At 38.5% G+C, this 17789-nt stretch overlaps 1 protein-coding gene across 4 annotated transcripts in view; it reads right to left on the bottom strand.

Annotated features, from left to right (window-relative positions):
* Kitlg (KIT ligand) overlaps positions 1 to 17789 on the bottom strand; it is an 85458-nt gene that overhangs the window by 16371 nt on the left and 51298 nt on the right. For 3 of the 4 annotated variants that reach the window (XM_028889980.2, XM_028889979.2, XM_037196793.1), the window contains 3 exons: positions 8730 to 8900; positions 5703 to 5853; positions 4916 to 4999 (listed from right to left, as the gene is read on the bottom strand). In XM_028889980.2, coding sequence (XP_028745813.1) covers positions 4916 to 4999; positions 5703 to 5853; positions 8730 to 8900 — 406 coding nt within the window. The remainder of the gene's footprint in view (positions 1 to 4915; positions 5000 to 5702; positions 5854 to 8729; positions 8901 to 17789) is intronic. The other variant, XM_037196794.1, reaches the window with a different exon arrangement.

The following is a 17789-nucleotide window of genomic DNA, read 5'->3' on the forward strand; positions in this document are numbered from 1 at the left end:
CATTATTATTAGAACCTGTCCATGGTTGAAAGAGCTTATGGCCTGATTTGCTACAAATCATAGTAATCAACATCTGGAAAACACCTGGAACACAAACAATGATGCTAATCTTGCTGGGCTTCTTTGCAGGGTGTTAGCCTGCTTAAGAACTCCCAGACAATGGCTCTCTTAGTACTTAGGAAACAGGCAAATGATTTAGATTCAAAACTCAACAGAGTCACTCCCCCACAGTCGTGTCTAGTGGTCTTCATATCAATGACTAACTCTTTCTAGACATTAAGTATGGCTCCATGCACATGGATACCAACTCATTTAAATTCACAGAAGTCCTGTAAGGGGGGAATTTTCACACACCAGACTAAAGATTTAGAAAGCATAAGCATCTTGCCTAAGGTCGGTATCCAAATATCCCGATTCATAACAGATCTCTAGGAGATGTGTACTTGATCACAAATAAGGCTTTCTTTCTATACTATTGCAAAACTGTTTGGAAGGCTCTCAAATGTAAGTGTTCTGGAAACACTATTTTGTTTTGCATAAAGAATGGTACTATTGACTCTGTAACTATAATCCCATTCATATAAATGACAGGCCTGTATATGACTTCCTCCTACCCACTCACATCTTTGATATGTCTTGGTCCTCTGATTATCACAACTCATAACTCTTTGTTTGTTTTGTTTTTCAAGACAAGTTTTTCTGTACAGTCCTGGCTGTCCTGGAATTCACTCTGTATACCAAGCTGGCCTTGAACTCAGAGATCCATCCGCCTCTACCTCCTAGGATATAAGCACCACCTGATTGCTTATAACTCTTATTTCTACAAACTACGATGCTTTTTTTCAAATTTTCCTGACCATTCTTCCCCCAAACAGATTAATTTCCTTGACGCTACAAGTAAAACCACTTTAAACTTCTATGATGATTCACATTATACACTGTATGTAGATATTTCCTTCATATCTCTTAGGATATGAGCACCACAAAAGACTATTCTACTCATTGGTATCTAACTTATGAGTGACATTATACCTAACCAAGCTATGACATGTAAGAAAGCAAAAGGGCAAAATAAATAAAAACGGGGAAGGAGAGGAAAGCTAGAACAGGATGTCCACCTAGCCAACAACAATAAAAAGGTTTAAACAGCTTTTGGACTTCGCATCCAAGTTTTCTTGAAGTTGGTAAGTAGGAAATTCTTTTGCTTTTAATCATGATGGTGATAGCCGTCTCAAACAACATCATTATAATCCTGGAAACATTATATGAATTTCACATATTAGCCTACAAACAGTACAAAGGTGTGATTGCTAACAGAAAGAAATAGCAAAGTGAATGAGACCCATTACTGATTTAGTTTCTAGCTTTTGGCTTCTTTGGGCTGGGAAGAGAGAGCTCCACTAAGACTCAATGTTCTCTTGCAGGATGGAAGTTAAGGGTTGCTGACTTGGGTAAGTTCAGGCAGGGTTGTACTTGATGGAAATGAACTATGCAAATTAGAAGCATTCAAACTTTTTGATGAGTCTCTTAAAGAGACAAATAATAATCTGTACATGCACAGGAAGACACATAACAAAGGCTGGCAGGAACACAGCGAACACACACACCATAGTGTCACAACAATACACAGAGGTCTGCGGCACAGAGTGTTCAGTATCCATAGTACTCTAGAGACATCTCAGAAACCTCAAACCTTAAGAATGAGGTTACCTTTTCCTTATCCCTAACCAAGTTTTAAAAAAAGCTTGGAAAGGAAAGCGGAGCTTATCTATCAGTAAATGACCCTCTAACTGAACAAAACTCAATGGCCTCTCAAAGAATTCCAATGGCTACGGAACCCAGAAGTCATCTAACAACGTAACAGTCATGATATTCGGCATATGTTAAATTATTACTGACTGTTTATAGAGAAATATCTGGCCACAATCAGGAACACACACACACACACACACACACACACACACACACACACACACACACAAAAGCTATAGAGATTAAATGCTAAGATGACAGACGTGTTCAACTTAAGTGGTAAGAGTGTTAGACAAAAAAAAAAAACATGTCTTGATAATGAAGACAGAAAATCTCCGCACCACAGGGAGGTGGTGGCACACGCCTTTAATCCCCTTTAATCCCAGTACTCGGGAGGCAGAGGCAGGCAGATCTCTGTGAGTTCAAGGCCAGCCTGGTCTATAGTGTAAGTTCCAGGAAAGGTGCCAAAACTACACAGAGAAACCCTGTCTAGAAAAACCAGAAGAAAAAAAAAATCTCAGTACCAAAACATAAAGAGTAAGCAGATGAAAATTCTAGAACATAAAAAAGAAACTAGAAATGAAGGCAGACTCTGGTTGTAAGATCAGTCCAGAGTTGGTAGAAGGAAACCTTAGCAAACTGGAAAACAAATAAATGAAGAGTATGTATTGAGATCAACAAAGATAAAGAGGTTTCACAAAATGAATACACGGAATCCCAGCACCTGGGAGCTGGAAGCAAAGTATCAGAAACCCGTGACCAGCCTAGCTACACAGTGAATTCAAGGTTAGCTTGGACAGGGTGAGATCTTTTCTTAAGAGAAGAAAAAAGAAAAAGATAAAATAAAAACAATGTGACTTTTGTGCCACCTACCACAATACTAAATTGCCAAAATTATATGTGAATGGTTATCTCAGGAGAGGAACAAGAGAATAAATAAGGAGGAAATATTTGCAAAAACTATGGACAAACTCTCCCTAGCTTTGGGATTGAAAATAAACTTAGAAATTCAAGAAACTAAACAAAAATCCAGGAAAAATAAATACAAAGGAAGTCACCTGTCATTGGCATCTTTCACATTGCTCAAAAAATAAAAGAAGACAACATAAGGGGAAATACATCCAGTGTAAAGTACATGAAGAAAAAACACCACAAATGATTGATTTTGCCTTTTAGATACAGTATCTGCAGAAAGAAAATATAATGCTGTCTTTAAAGGAAGAAAAGAAAAAGTTATTAAGCCAGAATTTGCTATCTCATAAAAAGTACCTCTACATGCAACAAATACTACAAACATTTTTCAAATAAAAGAAAAAAAAAAAGATCTGTTACCAACAGATCTGTGTTACAGAAAATGATAAAGGGGTTCTTACTTCCTGAAAAGAAGTAATGTTAGGTAGAAACTTGGATTGGGGAGAAAATGGAAGGTATGAAAATAACATAAAAGGTGACATACTTTTTTCTACTTGAAAGGACACATAGCCGCTTAGAACAACAGTTTGAAAACTCCAAATATGAGGGTTTATGACTTAAGGGTATGACATGTATAAACACAATAGCTTGGTTCAGGTAAGGTCCGTGTTTTTCTTGAAGTACACCAATATTAGCTCTAAGAAAAATATCACAAGTTAAGATGTATATTTTAGTTCCCCAAATCACTATAAATAATGAAAAGAGATACTGAAGATCAAATAGAGATGACATGGATCCCTCAGAATAAAGGGACTAGAATGAAGAAAGAGAGTACAAAAACTGGAACAGGAAAGCAAGGGGAAAAGGTGACAGATCCAAGCTCAGCCACAACAATGACATTATACATGTAGAGCTGAAATACCAGAGGCAGCTGGGTGTGGTACCACATACCTGTAATCCCAGCACTTCAGAGGCTGAGACAGGCAGAGAGCAAGCCCGGTTACACATTAAGAATTCATTTCCAAAAAAAACCAACGCACATATGCATATTTTTGAAAAACCCCAGAAACACAATATACAAAAGTGTATGGGACTCAGTAACACCAGTGCACACAAAAGAACTTTTACCCTCTAAAAAAAAAAAATTAGTTTAAGATCAACGATGCAATCTTTCCAACTTAAGAATCTGGGACAGGTTGAGTAAATTAAAAGCCTAGTAAGGAGGATGGAAATAGTAGCTATTAATATTAATATCAATGAGACAGAAACAGAGACAGATGCTAAAAGTGGTTTCTCTGAGAAGATGAGTGGAAAGCTTTAAGTTGACACACGTATACAAGGCCGAGTCCCTTTCAGAAACTTGTCCGATCTGCTGTGTTAAGAATTTTAGGTTTCTGGAGCCTGTCTTGCAAACACTGGACATTGTAGACTGCCAGCCAATGAGCTCTGGCAGCATCCTTCCACCTGATATATTAAACAACTACACTGTGAAATGTATAGATGTTCTTTAGAATGATAGACTACATATGTATTTTTATTTTAGGTTCAGGCCAACGTTTGATGGAAAAAAAACTCTGAAATGTGTACTTCAGAGATTTTTCTTTGAAAACTCTATGAGCTCCTATAAATCTGTAAAACAATGAGACCAAAATACACCCAGTATATTCAGTAACCTTTATAATTATTGTTGCACAGACTTGAAAGTAAAGACAGTCTTCCAGGAACCTGGGTTCTTGGGTAAAGAGGACAGAAATCTTAGGGAAAGAAGTACATTCTCCTCTAACATACATTCTTAGGTAAAATAATAACGTCACCAATTTTCTAAACATGCAGTAGTACATACTGAGACACAAAACTGAAAATATCCTTGGAATTGAAGAGAGTTAGCACATGCACTTGAAATTTTAAAACTCCATTTTGACCAGAGACATTCTCCATGAAGTTTATTTTAAGCCTACAATGATTTTAAAAAAAGAAGTCTTTATCATACATCTACAATTAATTTCATGCCTTATTTAAAACAATCTTAGCAGAAAGTTCATTGGCCTAATTCCTTCATCATTATCTTATACTCTAGGGTAATCCAATTTTATAAATCAGATATTTAATTGTCAGGAAGACCATACAAGGAATAACAGTAACAGAACAGTATGATTAGTAATAATGTATAAAATTTCTGTAAAGTCCATGCAATACTCCTATAGAGGCTACTCGGAGCCATGCATGCATTAACGCAGATATGTGTACTTACTATTACTGCTACTGCTGTCATTCCTAAGGGAGCTGGCTGCAACAGGGGGTAACATAAATGGTTTTGTGACACTGACTCTGGAATCTAAATAGAAAGCAATAATGCGTCAGTGTTACACGGTGATTTATATGAATTACAGAGTCCCCAAAAGGTGAAAGTGCAATACCAGAGTATGTGCTGGGCCTGCTCCCCAAATCTAGATCATTCAGTTCCTATTTATTCCATACTCAGTCCTGCAGCTCAGTTGTATCAAGAAGTCCACCATAGTCAGTCTTACAGAACAATGATTTATTGCATGTATACCCATGCTAAGAAACACGAACAATGGAAAGTTGTTGGTAATTCGTCATGTTTTAAAAGAGAGCAATGAAGTTAGTTCTGTCATAGGGACCCAGCTCAGGGAGAATAGGGATTAGAATTAACTAATGACGATCAGAATTTAAGTCCTAAGGAAAAGATATGAGAAGTGAACATCAGGGACACTGGAGATGAAGAATAACATAATTCCACTCTACTAACAAATATCAGATAAGAAAAATGAGAACCACCATCGTGTATTGCTAACTCACACAATTCTTCAATTTAAAAATATCAAGTACTGTGTTTGTCTTGGAAACTGAGATATCTCTAGTGATTAATAATCATTAGTAGTCATTGATATTTGCTCTTTTTATTAGAAAAACACAGATGTTCTTACTATGGCAACACATTCAGTTGATTCAGACGATTTGTCTTCCTATATACATTTAATGCTTAATGCTTAAGTAGAAATGCTTAAATGCCTTACCTTTCTCAGGACCTAATGTTGATGAAAGCACACAATCATTATTGTCGGATGCCACCATAAAGTCCTTGAAGGCATCAATGGATCTATTGAAAATACTAAAGAATTCTTCAGGAGTGAAGAGCCTGGCTTCTTTCGGTGCTTCTTTTACATTCTAGACCAATAAATAAATAAATTAAATAAATAAGATTCCATTTTTCAAATAACTCATAGACTTGACTGATGTCCAGATAATGGACTATTGACTATGTTCTCAGAGATTCAAGTATTTGAACTCTACAAGCCAACAGTTTTGAACAGATGCTCTACTAGACACAACTCAGATTAGCTACAGGATAATGATGGCATCAGATAAGTCTAAGACTCAACTCAGGACCAAAGCAACTAGGGGGTGGGGCAGAAAGAACAAAGAAATACAACAAGAAAATGAAATGATTCCAACAAATAATTAAGAATTTATAAAAAAGCTTATTAAAGTATGAGTATTAGCTTTTATTATTATTGGCTTTTTGAGACATAGTTTCTCTGTCTCACAGCCCTAGCTGTCCTAGAACTCGATTTGTAGACCAGGCTAGCCTTGAACTCACAGAGATCTGCCTGCCTCTGCCTCCTGAGTGCTGGGATTAAGGTGTGTGTCACCACACCCAGTGAGTGTTAGCTTTTAAAAGACGCCTCCATAACACGTGTTCCAAGAATTTACATCTGGGCATATTAAATATGGACAAGGATTTGGATTGAAGGGAACTCTTAATTTTTTTTTATTTCTGCATTATGTGTACGTATGTGTTGGGGGTGGGAGTCATATGTGTATGTATGAGTACAGATGCCCATGGAGTCCTGCAGAGGGTACCATACCCTCTGGAGCTGGAATCACAGATGGTTGTTGAGTTGCTCAACATGGGTTCTAGAAACTAAATAAATTTGGACCTTTGCCTGAACAGTAATTGTTCTTAACTGCTGGGCTGTCTCTCCAGACCCACTGGAAATTCTTATACTTTGATCTAGAAATTCTACCTACAGGTAAATTCCCTACTGAAACTCTCATGCACATATATCGTAAGTCAGCCAAAAACTGTAGCAGCAGTGTTTGTAACCTTTACATCCATCAGTGAATGTGTGGCTTAATAAACAGTGGTATTCTCACTGATAATGGAATAGCCTATAAACAGCAAAAAAAATCAACTGTTATGTTGATTATGGAAGTTAGTATATCTTATAAACAATACAGAATGAAAGAAACACATCATAAAAATAGTACGACTGACTTATATGAAGCTTAAAGACTCAAATCATAGCTCTATGTTAGGAACACATAAAGAATTAATATTATATAGTATTAACAGCCCACATCTATAATTCCTTGGGCTCTAGTAAAAAAAAAAATGCCATGGCTAGCAAATGCACATTTTTTGTTATTTGTAATGCTTTATCCAACATTGCCATTTGTTAAACACCATTCATCTTCAAATCCTCACTCTACATGTTATTTCCTTTGTGATAACCTTGTGATGCATGCACCCATTCTTTTGTGATTCCTACTTGCTATGAATGAAATGACATTCTATCTGCAATAGCAATATGGTGTACATGGATAAGGCAATGTTAAGACGTTGTGAATTTCAAGGTCTGTTCTACGTTCACAAATTAGAAAGTGAAACAACAGAAATGGTAAACTGTCACGAACAGATTATGACTATGACAACACCGCCAGGCAAAGACAGCATTAAATAAGACTTCAGTCTTGGGGGGCTGGAGAGCTGGCTCAGAGGTTAAGAGCACTGGCTGTTCTTCCAGAGGTCCTGAGTTTGATTCCCAGCACCCACAGGATGGTTTACAACCATCTGTAATGAAATCGGGTGCCCTCTTCTGTCCTGCAAGGATGCAGGCAGAATACTGTTTGCATAATAACTAACTAAATAATAAATAAATAAATAAATAAATAAATAAATATTTTTTTAAAAAAGAGTTGAGTCTTGAAAAATAGCTGGAGTTTTGATGAGAACAGGAAGAGAACATTTAGGACTTTAATTTTTAAAATTGTGTTTAGACTTCTAGAAGTCCAATAGGCTAAACTGGCTAGCTGAGCCACTGTATCTAATTAGATCAGTGGTTCTCAACCTTCCTTAATGCTGGGACCTTTTAATACAGTTCCTCACACTGTGGTGACCTCCAGCCATAAAATTATTTTCCTTGCTACTTGATACTTTTATAAGTCGTAAAATAAATATCTGATATGCAACCCCAGTAAAAGGGTTGTCCCACCCACAAAAGGTCATGACCCACAGATTGAGAACCACTAAATTAGATCTCTCCCCCCCCCACAAGACCTAGTCTATTCCAGAGATAGTACTACAAAAAATAGTATCAAGGTGTGTCCACATTTATTTTACAGGATCTGGTGTTAAAGTACTTATCAAAGACATTCTATTGTTGATTGCTGGGAGAGGGATTGTGCCACTGTCCCCATTTTAGATATAAAGAAAGTAAAGTACGGAAAAGTTAAAGTGAGCAGTGACAGACTAAGAATTTGAACCTCTCTCTTACTGTTAATTCCTTAAGCTCAGAAGCCAAACTAGAGTTATGTCCAGAACCTCAAGATGGAGCAACAATTCTATAATAACATGAGGATCTAAAGTACACTGTTATTGTCACTGGGTGGTAATTACATCACAGATAACAGGGCAAGTAATCTGAGTTTTCCAAGAGCAACACTGGGTTTAAATATACCTGTAACTTCCTAGAAAGGTGGCAGGAACTTCATTGAGATATGAATAAAAATAAAGGCAAAAGCAAAATTATTGTTAGCATTACAGTGTCAAAGATACTGTTTTTTCACCTTAGGTGGCAATATTTAGGCCTGAATATCAATTTCAGCCTTGCAATAGAACTACTTTTTAAACCATTTTTAAATTTAAAGTTTATAATTTAAAAGAACACAAAATAAGGAGGCTTTCATCCCGCTAATACCATTCAATAGGAAAGGTCTTAAGAGATGTAGGAGAAAATTAATTCTGATGACTACCACGTTACCTTGGGTGCGTTTTCTTCCATACATTCCACGAGGTCATCCACTATTTTCACAAGCTTGTCTATGATGGAGTAATTACTCAAGCCTTCAGAAATATTTGAAAACTTGTCCAGAAGGTCAGTCAAGCTGAGTGACAATTGTACTACCATATTTCGTAACCAACAATGACTAGGCTGGAAAAGATTCAAAGAGAAGACCAAGCATCCATGAATATAGTGCGGTAGACCCAGAGCTATAAATGCTGTTAATGACTTAAGTCACTGGCTGCAGGACAAAGGATTTCCTTAGAACACAGCAGGTCAATTCTTGTCTCAATCAAGTCAGAGAGCATCCATTTCAAACTAAACAAAATGCATGGAGATCAGAGGAAATGGTGAATGACTTTGCCCTTCCACGAAGAAAATAAAGCCAACACAGAGGTGACCCTTACCCCACACAAAGTACATCTATTAATGGACTTTAAATTCTATGGAAGATTATTTATGGTCTACTCACTGTGTCCTCAAATAAGCATGAGATACAGACTGGATTATCAAAAATTACTAGGGAAGGGAGTCTTAGCTCTGAAGGAACTCTCAGGCTAATATCTAATATAAATGAACCTAAAGGTCTTGATAGGTTTCAAGGCTTCTAAATAGATATATTACAAGAGTAGGGATGTGGTCTGAGATCTGAAACAAAGCACTTCGGCCTAGGGACAGTACCAGCTGTGTTATTTGTGGGAGTAAGTGCAAGGTGAAAGTGTATTTCTTGTTCAAAATTATCATCCAACCATTTGTTCAAAAACTATCTAAAATCCCAAGGTTGTGATAATGGGACACTAAACCAAGCAGGCACAGTTCTTGGAGCCAGTTCTGCCCACTCATTAGATAACTACTAGAAGCTGGAATCCGGCCTAACAGCACTCAGGTCGAGCTGAGAGACTCCAGGCAAACAACCTAAACTCGGAATCACACATTGCACGTGTGTATAGCATGAAGATGAAGGAAATCATGTGGATAATTTTTAACCTAAGTCACACCAAGGCAACACTATAACAAAAAAAAAAATCCTTGTTCTCTGTGATGCCTCTACTGCAGAGTATTCTGAGGCATGTGGGGATTGCTGAGAAATAATGTACTAAAAGGATATAGGAATGAATGAAAAAAATGGATTAGTTAGAGCCCGGGGAAACGACTCAGTGGCTAAGGGCACTAGATGCTTTTGCAGAGGATTCTGGTTTCCTTCCCCACACCCTCAGGACAGCTCACAAACATCTCTAACTCCAGTTCCAGACCTAATGACCTTTTCTGGAGTCCGAGGGCACCTGGCAAACACACAGTGCACATGCGTGGAAGCAAGCTCTCAACAGAAACACTTCAAAACCCCCAAGTTCCTTCTTGGATTACTAACAAGTCCCTTGCAAAGTTGTCAGTCTTGCGTGTTGATCCACTCCATGAGTGTCTTTCCTATTGGGCCGTGATAACTCAAGTAGCAGCCTTCCGAGCAAGGGCCAATAGGATATGGAACCCAGCACATGCTACAATACCATTTATACCAACCTGTATAATTAGCTGCAGCTATGGAAATTTTCAATGATAATGCATCTCTTTATTCCTTGCTACCAATATTCTTGCCTATCCTTTTGGACACAAATTCTGACACAATTAAATTCCCTTGTTTTGAAGTAAGGTACCCCTTTTATCCTGTGGTTGTTCCTTTAAAAAGAAAGTATTCTTTCTCTCTTCCCTCTTTCTGTGCCCCCCTCCTCCGCCGAGCCCCGTGGCTTCAGTGGAAGACTGTTCATTCATTTCTTATTTTTGAACTGGGGAAATTTCAGAAGACTTGCCACCCCCATGTTCAATTCTATTTATGACATTTCATCTTCTTCTGTCTACTTAGTTATGATTTCTCTCATTTTCACAGACTTAAATCAAGTCTGAGTGATAGGATTTCTCATGGTTTATCCTTTCAAACACAGGCACAATGTCTTAATAGCTAAAAAAAATGTCTTTGACATAAATTTATTCATTCAGCCTGGTGGTAGTGGTGCATGCCTTTAATCTTAGCACTCAAAGGGCAGGTGGATTTCTGTGTGTTCAAGGCCAGCCTGGTGTCAGAGCGAGCTGCAGGACAGCCAGGGCTGTTGCTACACAGAGAAGCCCTGTCTTGAAAAAGCAAGAAAAAAGTCATTCATTTATTCATTTCTTTCCTTTTTATCCCCATTCCCCATCCTGCTACACAGACAAGATCTTGCTATGAAATCCAGGTGAACCACCAACTTGTGATCCTCCTGCCTCCGTCTCCCAAGTACTGGAATTAAAGAAACATGCCACCATACACCAGGCTTGCTAGATATTTCTGGGCATCCTGTTCAAAGCTCACATATTTCCAAGCCCTTGTTTTATTTTATTCAACGGTCATTATTGTCTGTGCCATAGTTCTCCTGAAAAGACTGCCTCTTTAACTCAGCCCTATGCATTCACTAATTTGTTTACTCAGCTAGGCAGCAGCTTTTTGAGACTCTTGGACCTATTGGAGAGACAACCAAAGCAAACAAATCATATTCACTGTCAGCCTCTTTTCACCTTCCCAGCACCAGGGTTGGGGGGGAATGGGGGGAGGGCCCTCAGGGGGAACCAGTTTTGACTAGAACATCAAGCAAACGTTTCTCTTCCTTTTTTTTTTTTTTATTACTTTTTAATTAAATATAGTCAATGATTTGCAAAGAGAACAAAGCACAGTGGACCAAATATTTCATTTGCGAGATGGTAGGAAGTCTGTTTTTCAGTTCTTCCAGGATTATGGTTATGAAATAGATGATTAAGTGTTGACAAATTCACAAACAGAATCCTTTCTCCTTTGCCTTAAAAATGGCATTATCGATACTTCTTATCTTTCCGGGGCCATTTAAAACTTTAAGACTTTAAAATAAGTATTAACTTACAGCAGTCATTAGAAGATAGAAATGTTCTCTTTTGCTCCAAGAATGCGAAGGATTAGGAGAGTAACAGTAACCCAAGATGCCAGAGACAACACATGACTGTCACATTTCTGAAGGACATAGAATTTGATTGTTTTTTTCTAATCCATATATATATATATATATATATATATATATATATATATATATGAAATTAAAACTGCTTTGAAGAGGAAAGTTTGCCTGAGTTTCTCCTTGACTCCAAACTGCATATAATCTTATCTTCCTTCCTGTTACCTTCTGATGTGATAGGAGGTTAATTAGAGTGGGCCTGTCTGAGACTATTGGAACAGTGTGTGCTTCCTACCTCTATATATTTGTAACCTATATTCATCGAAAATGCTAATTGACTTCCCGACATTAAACCAACATCTTTGGATTACGAGCAGATCGCTACCACTACTGATTTAGCTATGAATTTTCTTAGAGATTTTAATGTCCCGTGGGCACCAAACAACATGATTTCACTACCTGACTAAATACAAGATATCTGCAAGGCAAATATAATTATCAGTATTCTGAACTCCAGGGAATATGACTGTTTGTGAGGGGCAATGATGAAAATACCCATGCTCTCCTAAAGTCAAACAAATGTTAAAAAGAAGATGCATGGATTCTGTAAGGTGTATGATGGAGCCATTCTACAGTATCGGAACTGGTCAATTTGAATCATGCATGAAGAAAATGTAGAGATACCTTGGGGCTTGCTAAGTCTGGCCTATTTTGTGCTCTCAGAATCCGACACAGTATTCTGCATCAGTTTCAGACATACAGTCTCTTTGTGGTCACCATAAGATTGGTGGGATTCATAGTACACTAGGCATACTTGGAAGTTAGGTGCTTTCTTAGTGAGCCTAAATTTGGCATAGTGCCAATGTCAGTCAGATTCTGTGGGAGAAAAGCCCTAGCTGGTAAACTCTGAATGATATTTATGAGAAGTATTCACCAGCCTCTAATTCTTGGCACCAGCAATATGATTCATTCCGTGGGTGGGCAAATCTAGTTTCCTAAAAACAGCACTCTGTAAAACATTATGTCTTGACATGACTAGTGTAGACTCGCAAAAAAACTTAACGCCTTCTGGATGATATGGGTTTGGGGATGACTCTGTGAGTCCTCCCTGGAACAATTCATTTGGATCTCCAGCACTTACTCCACTAAATTTGCATTTTCTCTTTTGAATGAAAGAGATGGACAAAACACTGACTCTGACTAAGACGGTATGCAACCCAAGCAGTATCAATACATGCTATTTCTTGGGACAGGACTATAAATTACCTCTGAGCTAGACCCAAAATAGACAAGTGAGGACACACAGCAGGGAGACGGATCAGCCACAGAACCAGTTCTTAGTTACAATCACCTCACTCTGAATTTTAGGCAAGTCAATCCATTTAGCGCCTCCCTTCCACTGTAAAATAGAGGAATCTGTTTCGCTGGTGCAAGCACAAGCTGGAGTCGATCCCCACCCATGGCTACTTCTTACAACACACAATGAACATTTAGTGTCTGAAGTAGAAGTTGTTGTAGGCATGAAACGCGCAGTGGATTGTCAACAATGAAAGGAAGGTAAAAAAATATTCTATTGGTAATTTTACATTAATTGTAAAGTCAATGATTGTATTTTGCACATTGCAAGCTAAATACAATTTATTACATTCAATTGCATCTGTTCTTTTAAACCTCTTTTTCTTAAATGTATTTATTATGCAGTGTTCTGCCTGCATATGTATGTCTGCACACCAGAAGAGTGTACCAGATTTTATTACAGATGGTTGTGAGCCCTTGTAAGCCATCATGTGGTTGCTGGGAATTGAACCCGGGTCCTCTGGAAGAACAACTGCCAGTGCTCTTAACCTCTGAGCCATCTCTCCAGCCCTAAACTTTTCTTTTTTAAATGTGGCTACTCAACAATTGAACATTACACTTGGTTCTTTTTTTTTTTTTTTTTTTTCTATCAGGCAGTAATTTGGTCTATATGTTCTAAACCGTGTCTCATTTCATTTATCAATATGAGCCTCAGTGCTGTAGTGGGAGTACAATAAAAGCCCTTTAAACAGTATTCAAAATCCTAGTTTATCCATTTCCTTTTTCTTTCCTTTTTTTTCTTTCTTCCTTCCTTCCTTTCTTTTTTTTCTAAGAAACACTCTCTTAAGGCAGGTATTGGTGGCATGGGACTATAACCCCACTACTTCAGAGGATGAAGTAGGAGGATGTGGAATTTAAGGTCATTATTGGCTACCATAGTGAGTTCGAGGTCATCCTAGGCTACAGAAGACTCTGAATAAAATAAAATAAAAATTTTAAAGTAATACTTTCTTCCTAAATTGGAGGTTGAAATAGATGAAGAGATAAGTACACTTACCCACTTAACTTAACTTCTATAGTAAGTACTCCATATCATAGGGGTGGACCATCTAAATCCATATGTACAGTGACATGTTCTGTAGGACCACTGATTAGATGACCGTGGACACATGACTCAGATAAGCCAATAAGAGAAATCCCTCCCACAATTGGAAGTGGTAATCGGAGCTAGAACTAGTCTTTGAGCTGGGCTAAACCTAGTGTGTCGATTTGGGGACTCTGAGATAGTTGTGGAACAAAACAGCAGCATTCTGAACAGACACAAGGAAAGTCTGCAGAGACTCAGACACAAGCAAAGGAAAGCCTGCTATCTTTGCAACCTGGTACCCATGAGACCTGCACATGCCCAGGCCCTTTGCAGGGAGCTATTTTATCAATGGGGTCTGCCTTCCCTTCCTTCCTCCTTTCCCATCCTTTTCTTTTTCTCTTCCCCTTCCTTTTCCTGGTTAAGCTTGAGTTTACTATTGTTAAAAAAAAAAAGGACCATGGGAGTCCTTATGAGTGGTACAAGATAGGCTTCTTCAACACTCAGAAACCTAGCATTTTCACTACAATTAAATGTTCTCTGGTAAGCAGTTTTTGAGTAAGTAGTATATGCATAGAGTCATCTAGAGAATGGAAAGGAATACAATAAGGCAAAGAGGCCATCCCTGCTCTTTCTGTAGTTAAGACAATAAACAAAGAAACCAACAACATAACCATGCCATCTGTGCATCGTGGCACACCTGTATAATAGCACTCAGCACTTGGGAGGCTGAGGCAGGAGGACTTGGAGTTTGAGACCAGCCAAGTTATCATCATTATAATGATAATAATAATGACGATGATGATGACAACTGTCATGTGCACGCCACACATAAGCCTTTTTTTTAATGCCTTAATTATCCCTCACAACACTCTTGAGAAGAGCACCTATCAGCGACACTTACAGCTGCCCTGTAAGTGATAGGCTGTTGTACCCAAAATGAATACCTTTTAGGGAAATTCCACAGAAACAAGAGTTAATGAAATAAAGACAACATTCCTTCAACATGCACAGTGTTCGGGCCGCTGACTACTATGTCTTCAGCATTAATCAAAACACTTAGCTCAAACTCTATGTGGTGTTAATTTCCTACAGTCTCATATTAAAGAGAGAAGAGAAAACACGATCTACAAATGTAGGTAATGGCTTTGTGTGAAAACAAGACCTTAATCTGCTCTTAAAAGAGCTGTTAGCTGGGTTGGAGAGATGGCTCAGAGGTTAAAAGCACTGGCTGCTCTTCCAGAGGACCTGAGTTCAGTTCTCAGCAACCACATGGTGGCTCACAACCATCTATAATGAGATCTGGTGCCCTCTTTTGGTGGGCAGGGATACATGTAGACAGAACACTGTGTACATAGTAAATAAATAAATAAATAGCTGTTAGCTAAGGTATGCTCAGTTCTAAAATAGCCACAATTCCACGGTAGGGTAAGTGGGCAGATTCAGCATAGCACAGGAATTGAGATCACGTAGGACTTCAAGGGGCAGCAATTCATCGGGCTAGGGCAGTGAGTTGGTGTAGGGGAAAAATGGGTAACTACAATGGCAAGGTTAGGATGAGGCAAGATTATGGGGATTCGAAGGTTTCGATCCCAGCCTTCAGCAAACTAGAACAATAAGATGGTTCTTGAACAGAAAGATTCAGTACAAATAGATTAGGAGGTTCAAATGCTCAACTACAAACTCTTACAATCAAGACCTCATGGGATGTGCACAAGACGAGACAGAAGCATTGCTGAGATTCAGATACTGTGCCTTGAGTTACAGGCACCCAGCCATCACATCACCTGGGACCTTAGGACAATGACAAGTGATTACACATCAGGGAATGTTCCTATTTCCCTTCCATGCATCCTTCCCTAAATGCCCACCACCCAGAAGCCACTGCAGGTGCAGAACAACAACATGTATGTGTAGCCTTCATTTTTGTCAAGTTTGCAGGCTAGGGGAAGATCATCAATCAAATAGCCCTGTAACCAATCAGGAAACTGTACTCTGTGCCCTTGTTGCAATAACGCCTTTTCCTGTTTCAGAAGATGAACGGGAAGTCATTCAGCATATGTGAAGGAGGGATAGATCCACAACTGCATAATCATTTTTAAGTCTCTCTGTCAAACCAGGAACCAAAGTACCAACAATAAGTCTTGGGGTGGTGAAAAGAACACAGAGCCTGTGAAAGAGCCTCAGAGTGAACGTGTGCGTGCCCCAGGAACGCTACAGATAAAGACAGCTAGGAGGTTTACTGTCCCAGGAAGAATGGAGGGCCCCAATCGATCACTTCCCTCTTAGCTGTTCCTTTAAAAACTGCTTTAGGAACCAGGCCTAAACTCAGTGTGCCTGGCACAATCCTGGGTTTGATCCCCAGCACCCAAACAAACAAAAAAGGAAAAAGATGGAATAGTAGAGATTAGCTCCGGTAATAAGGGTCAGTAGTTATAAACTTTGATAAGGAGCGAGTCGTTCACGTGGGTTTAAAGTGTCCCCAGGACTGTTAATGATTACATGCACAGAAATCAGTTGAACATCTTCACCAGGTGAGAGGAACAAGTTGCCTTGTGGAAGATGGCCTACGTACACTGCACACTCTGGGAAGGGCCATCTGAACAGGCATCATGAAGTGACACCATGGCTTAGAATGCATGAAGTCCACAGAATCAGTAGGAACTCTCAATCACATTTAAAAGGGAACACTTTACCCAAGGGCAGAGGGTACATTGCCATAAAGACAAAAAAAAAAAAAAAAAAAAAAAAAAAAAAAAAAAAAAAGTTTGAGGAACTTTTGAGGGGGACTTTAAGATAGGATCTGTTGACTTCTTATTGTAGCTAGAACAAATTACCATGAAGCTGCTAGATAAGATCAAGTTTATTGTACAGTTGTTGAGGCCAGACATGTGGAATAAACCTTACTATAAAATTAAGTCACTCATCATACTGAGGGAGAACTTTGCCCTGCCCTTTCCAGTTCCTACAGGCCACCCGCCAGGATTGCTGTAGCTGCCGCATTCATCTTCAAAGCCAGCAGAAGAACTTCTGCAAATCTCCCTCTCTATCTCAGACACATCAGATTCCTTGAAAAAGGATGTAAGTGCATTGACTGGCCCCACCTGATAATAAAATCCTAACTGAACTATCTCTTGATAATCCAGGCTAATCTTCTCATCTCAAAATCTTAACTGAATTCCTTCTTCAAAGTTCCCATAGCCAGATAAATTAACTGGACTATGATATCTTTGAGGAATCACTATTGTTGATTCTAAAATCATGCTACTGGAGAAATGGCTCAGCAGTTAAGAGATGTACTTCTCTCCCATGTCCCAAGTTCTGTTCTCAGCACCCATGTCTAGCAACACCTCTAGCCTAGATGGGCATCTGCACTCGTGTGTGTGTGTGGTGTGTGTGTGTGTGTGTGTGTGTGTGTGTTGTGTGTGTGTGTGTGTGTGTGTGTGCATATACACAATTTCAAATACTAAAAATAAATCTTTAAAAACATAAAATATAAATCATGATCATGGAATGGACCTTTGCCAGAGTAACAGAAATGAAAACACAAAAGGATGAAATTGAAAACAACCAATACATTAAAATATTTGCTAAATTTACTAGAGTTGAAAAATACCTTGCTGATAGGTAAGATAATTATTCTCTACTTAAGAAACACATATTAAATTATTTAGAAGTAAATGGCTGTGATATACACAATTTATTTGG

The sequence above is a fragment of the Peromyscus leucopus genome, chromosome 18, assembly GCF_004664715.2.
Source record: "Peromyscus leucopus breed LL Stock chromosome 18, UCI_PerLeu_2.1, whole genome shotgun sequence".
NCBI classification, from domain to species: Eukaryota; Metazoa; Chordata; class Mammalia; order Rodentia; family Cricetidae; genus Peromyscus; species Peromyscus leucopus.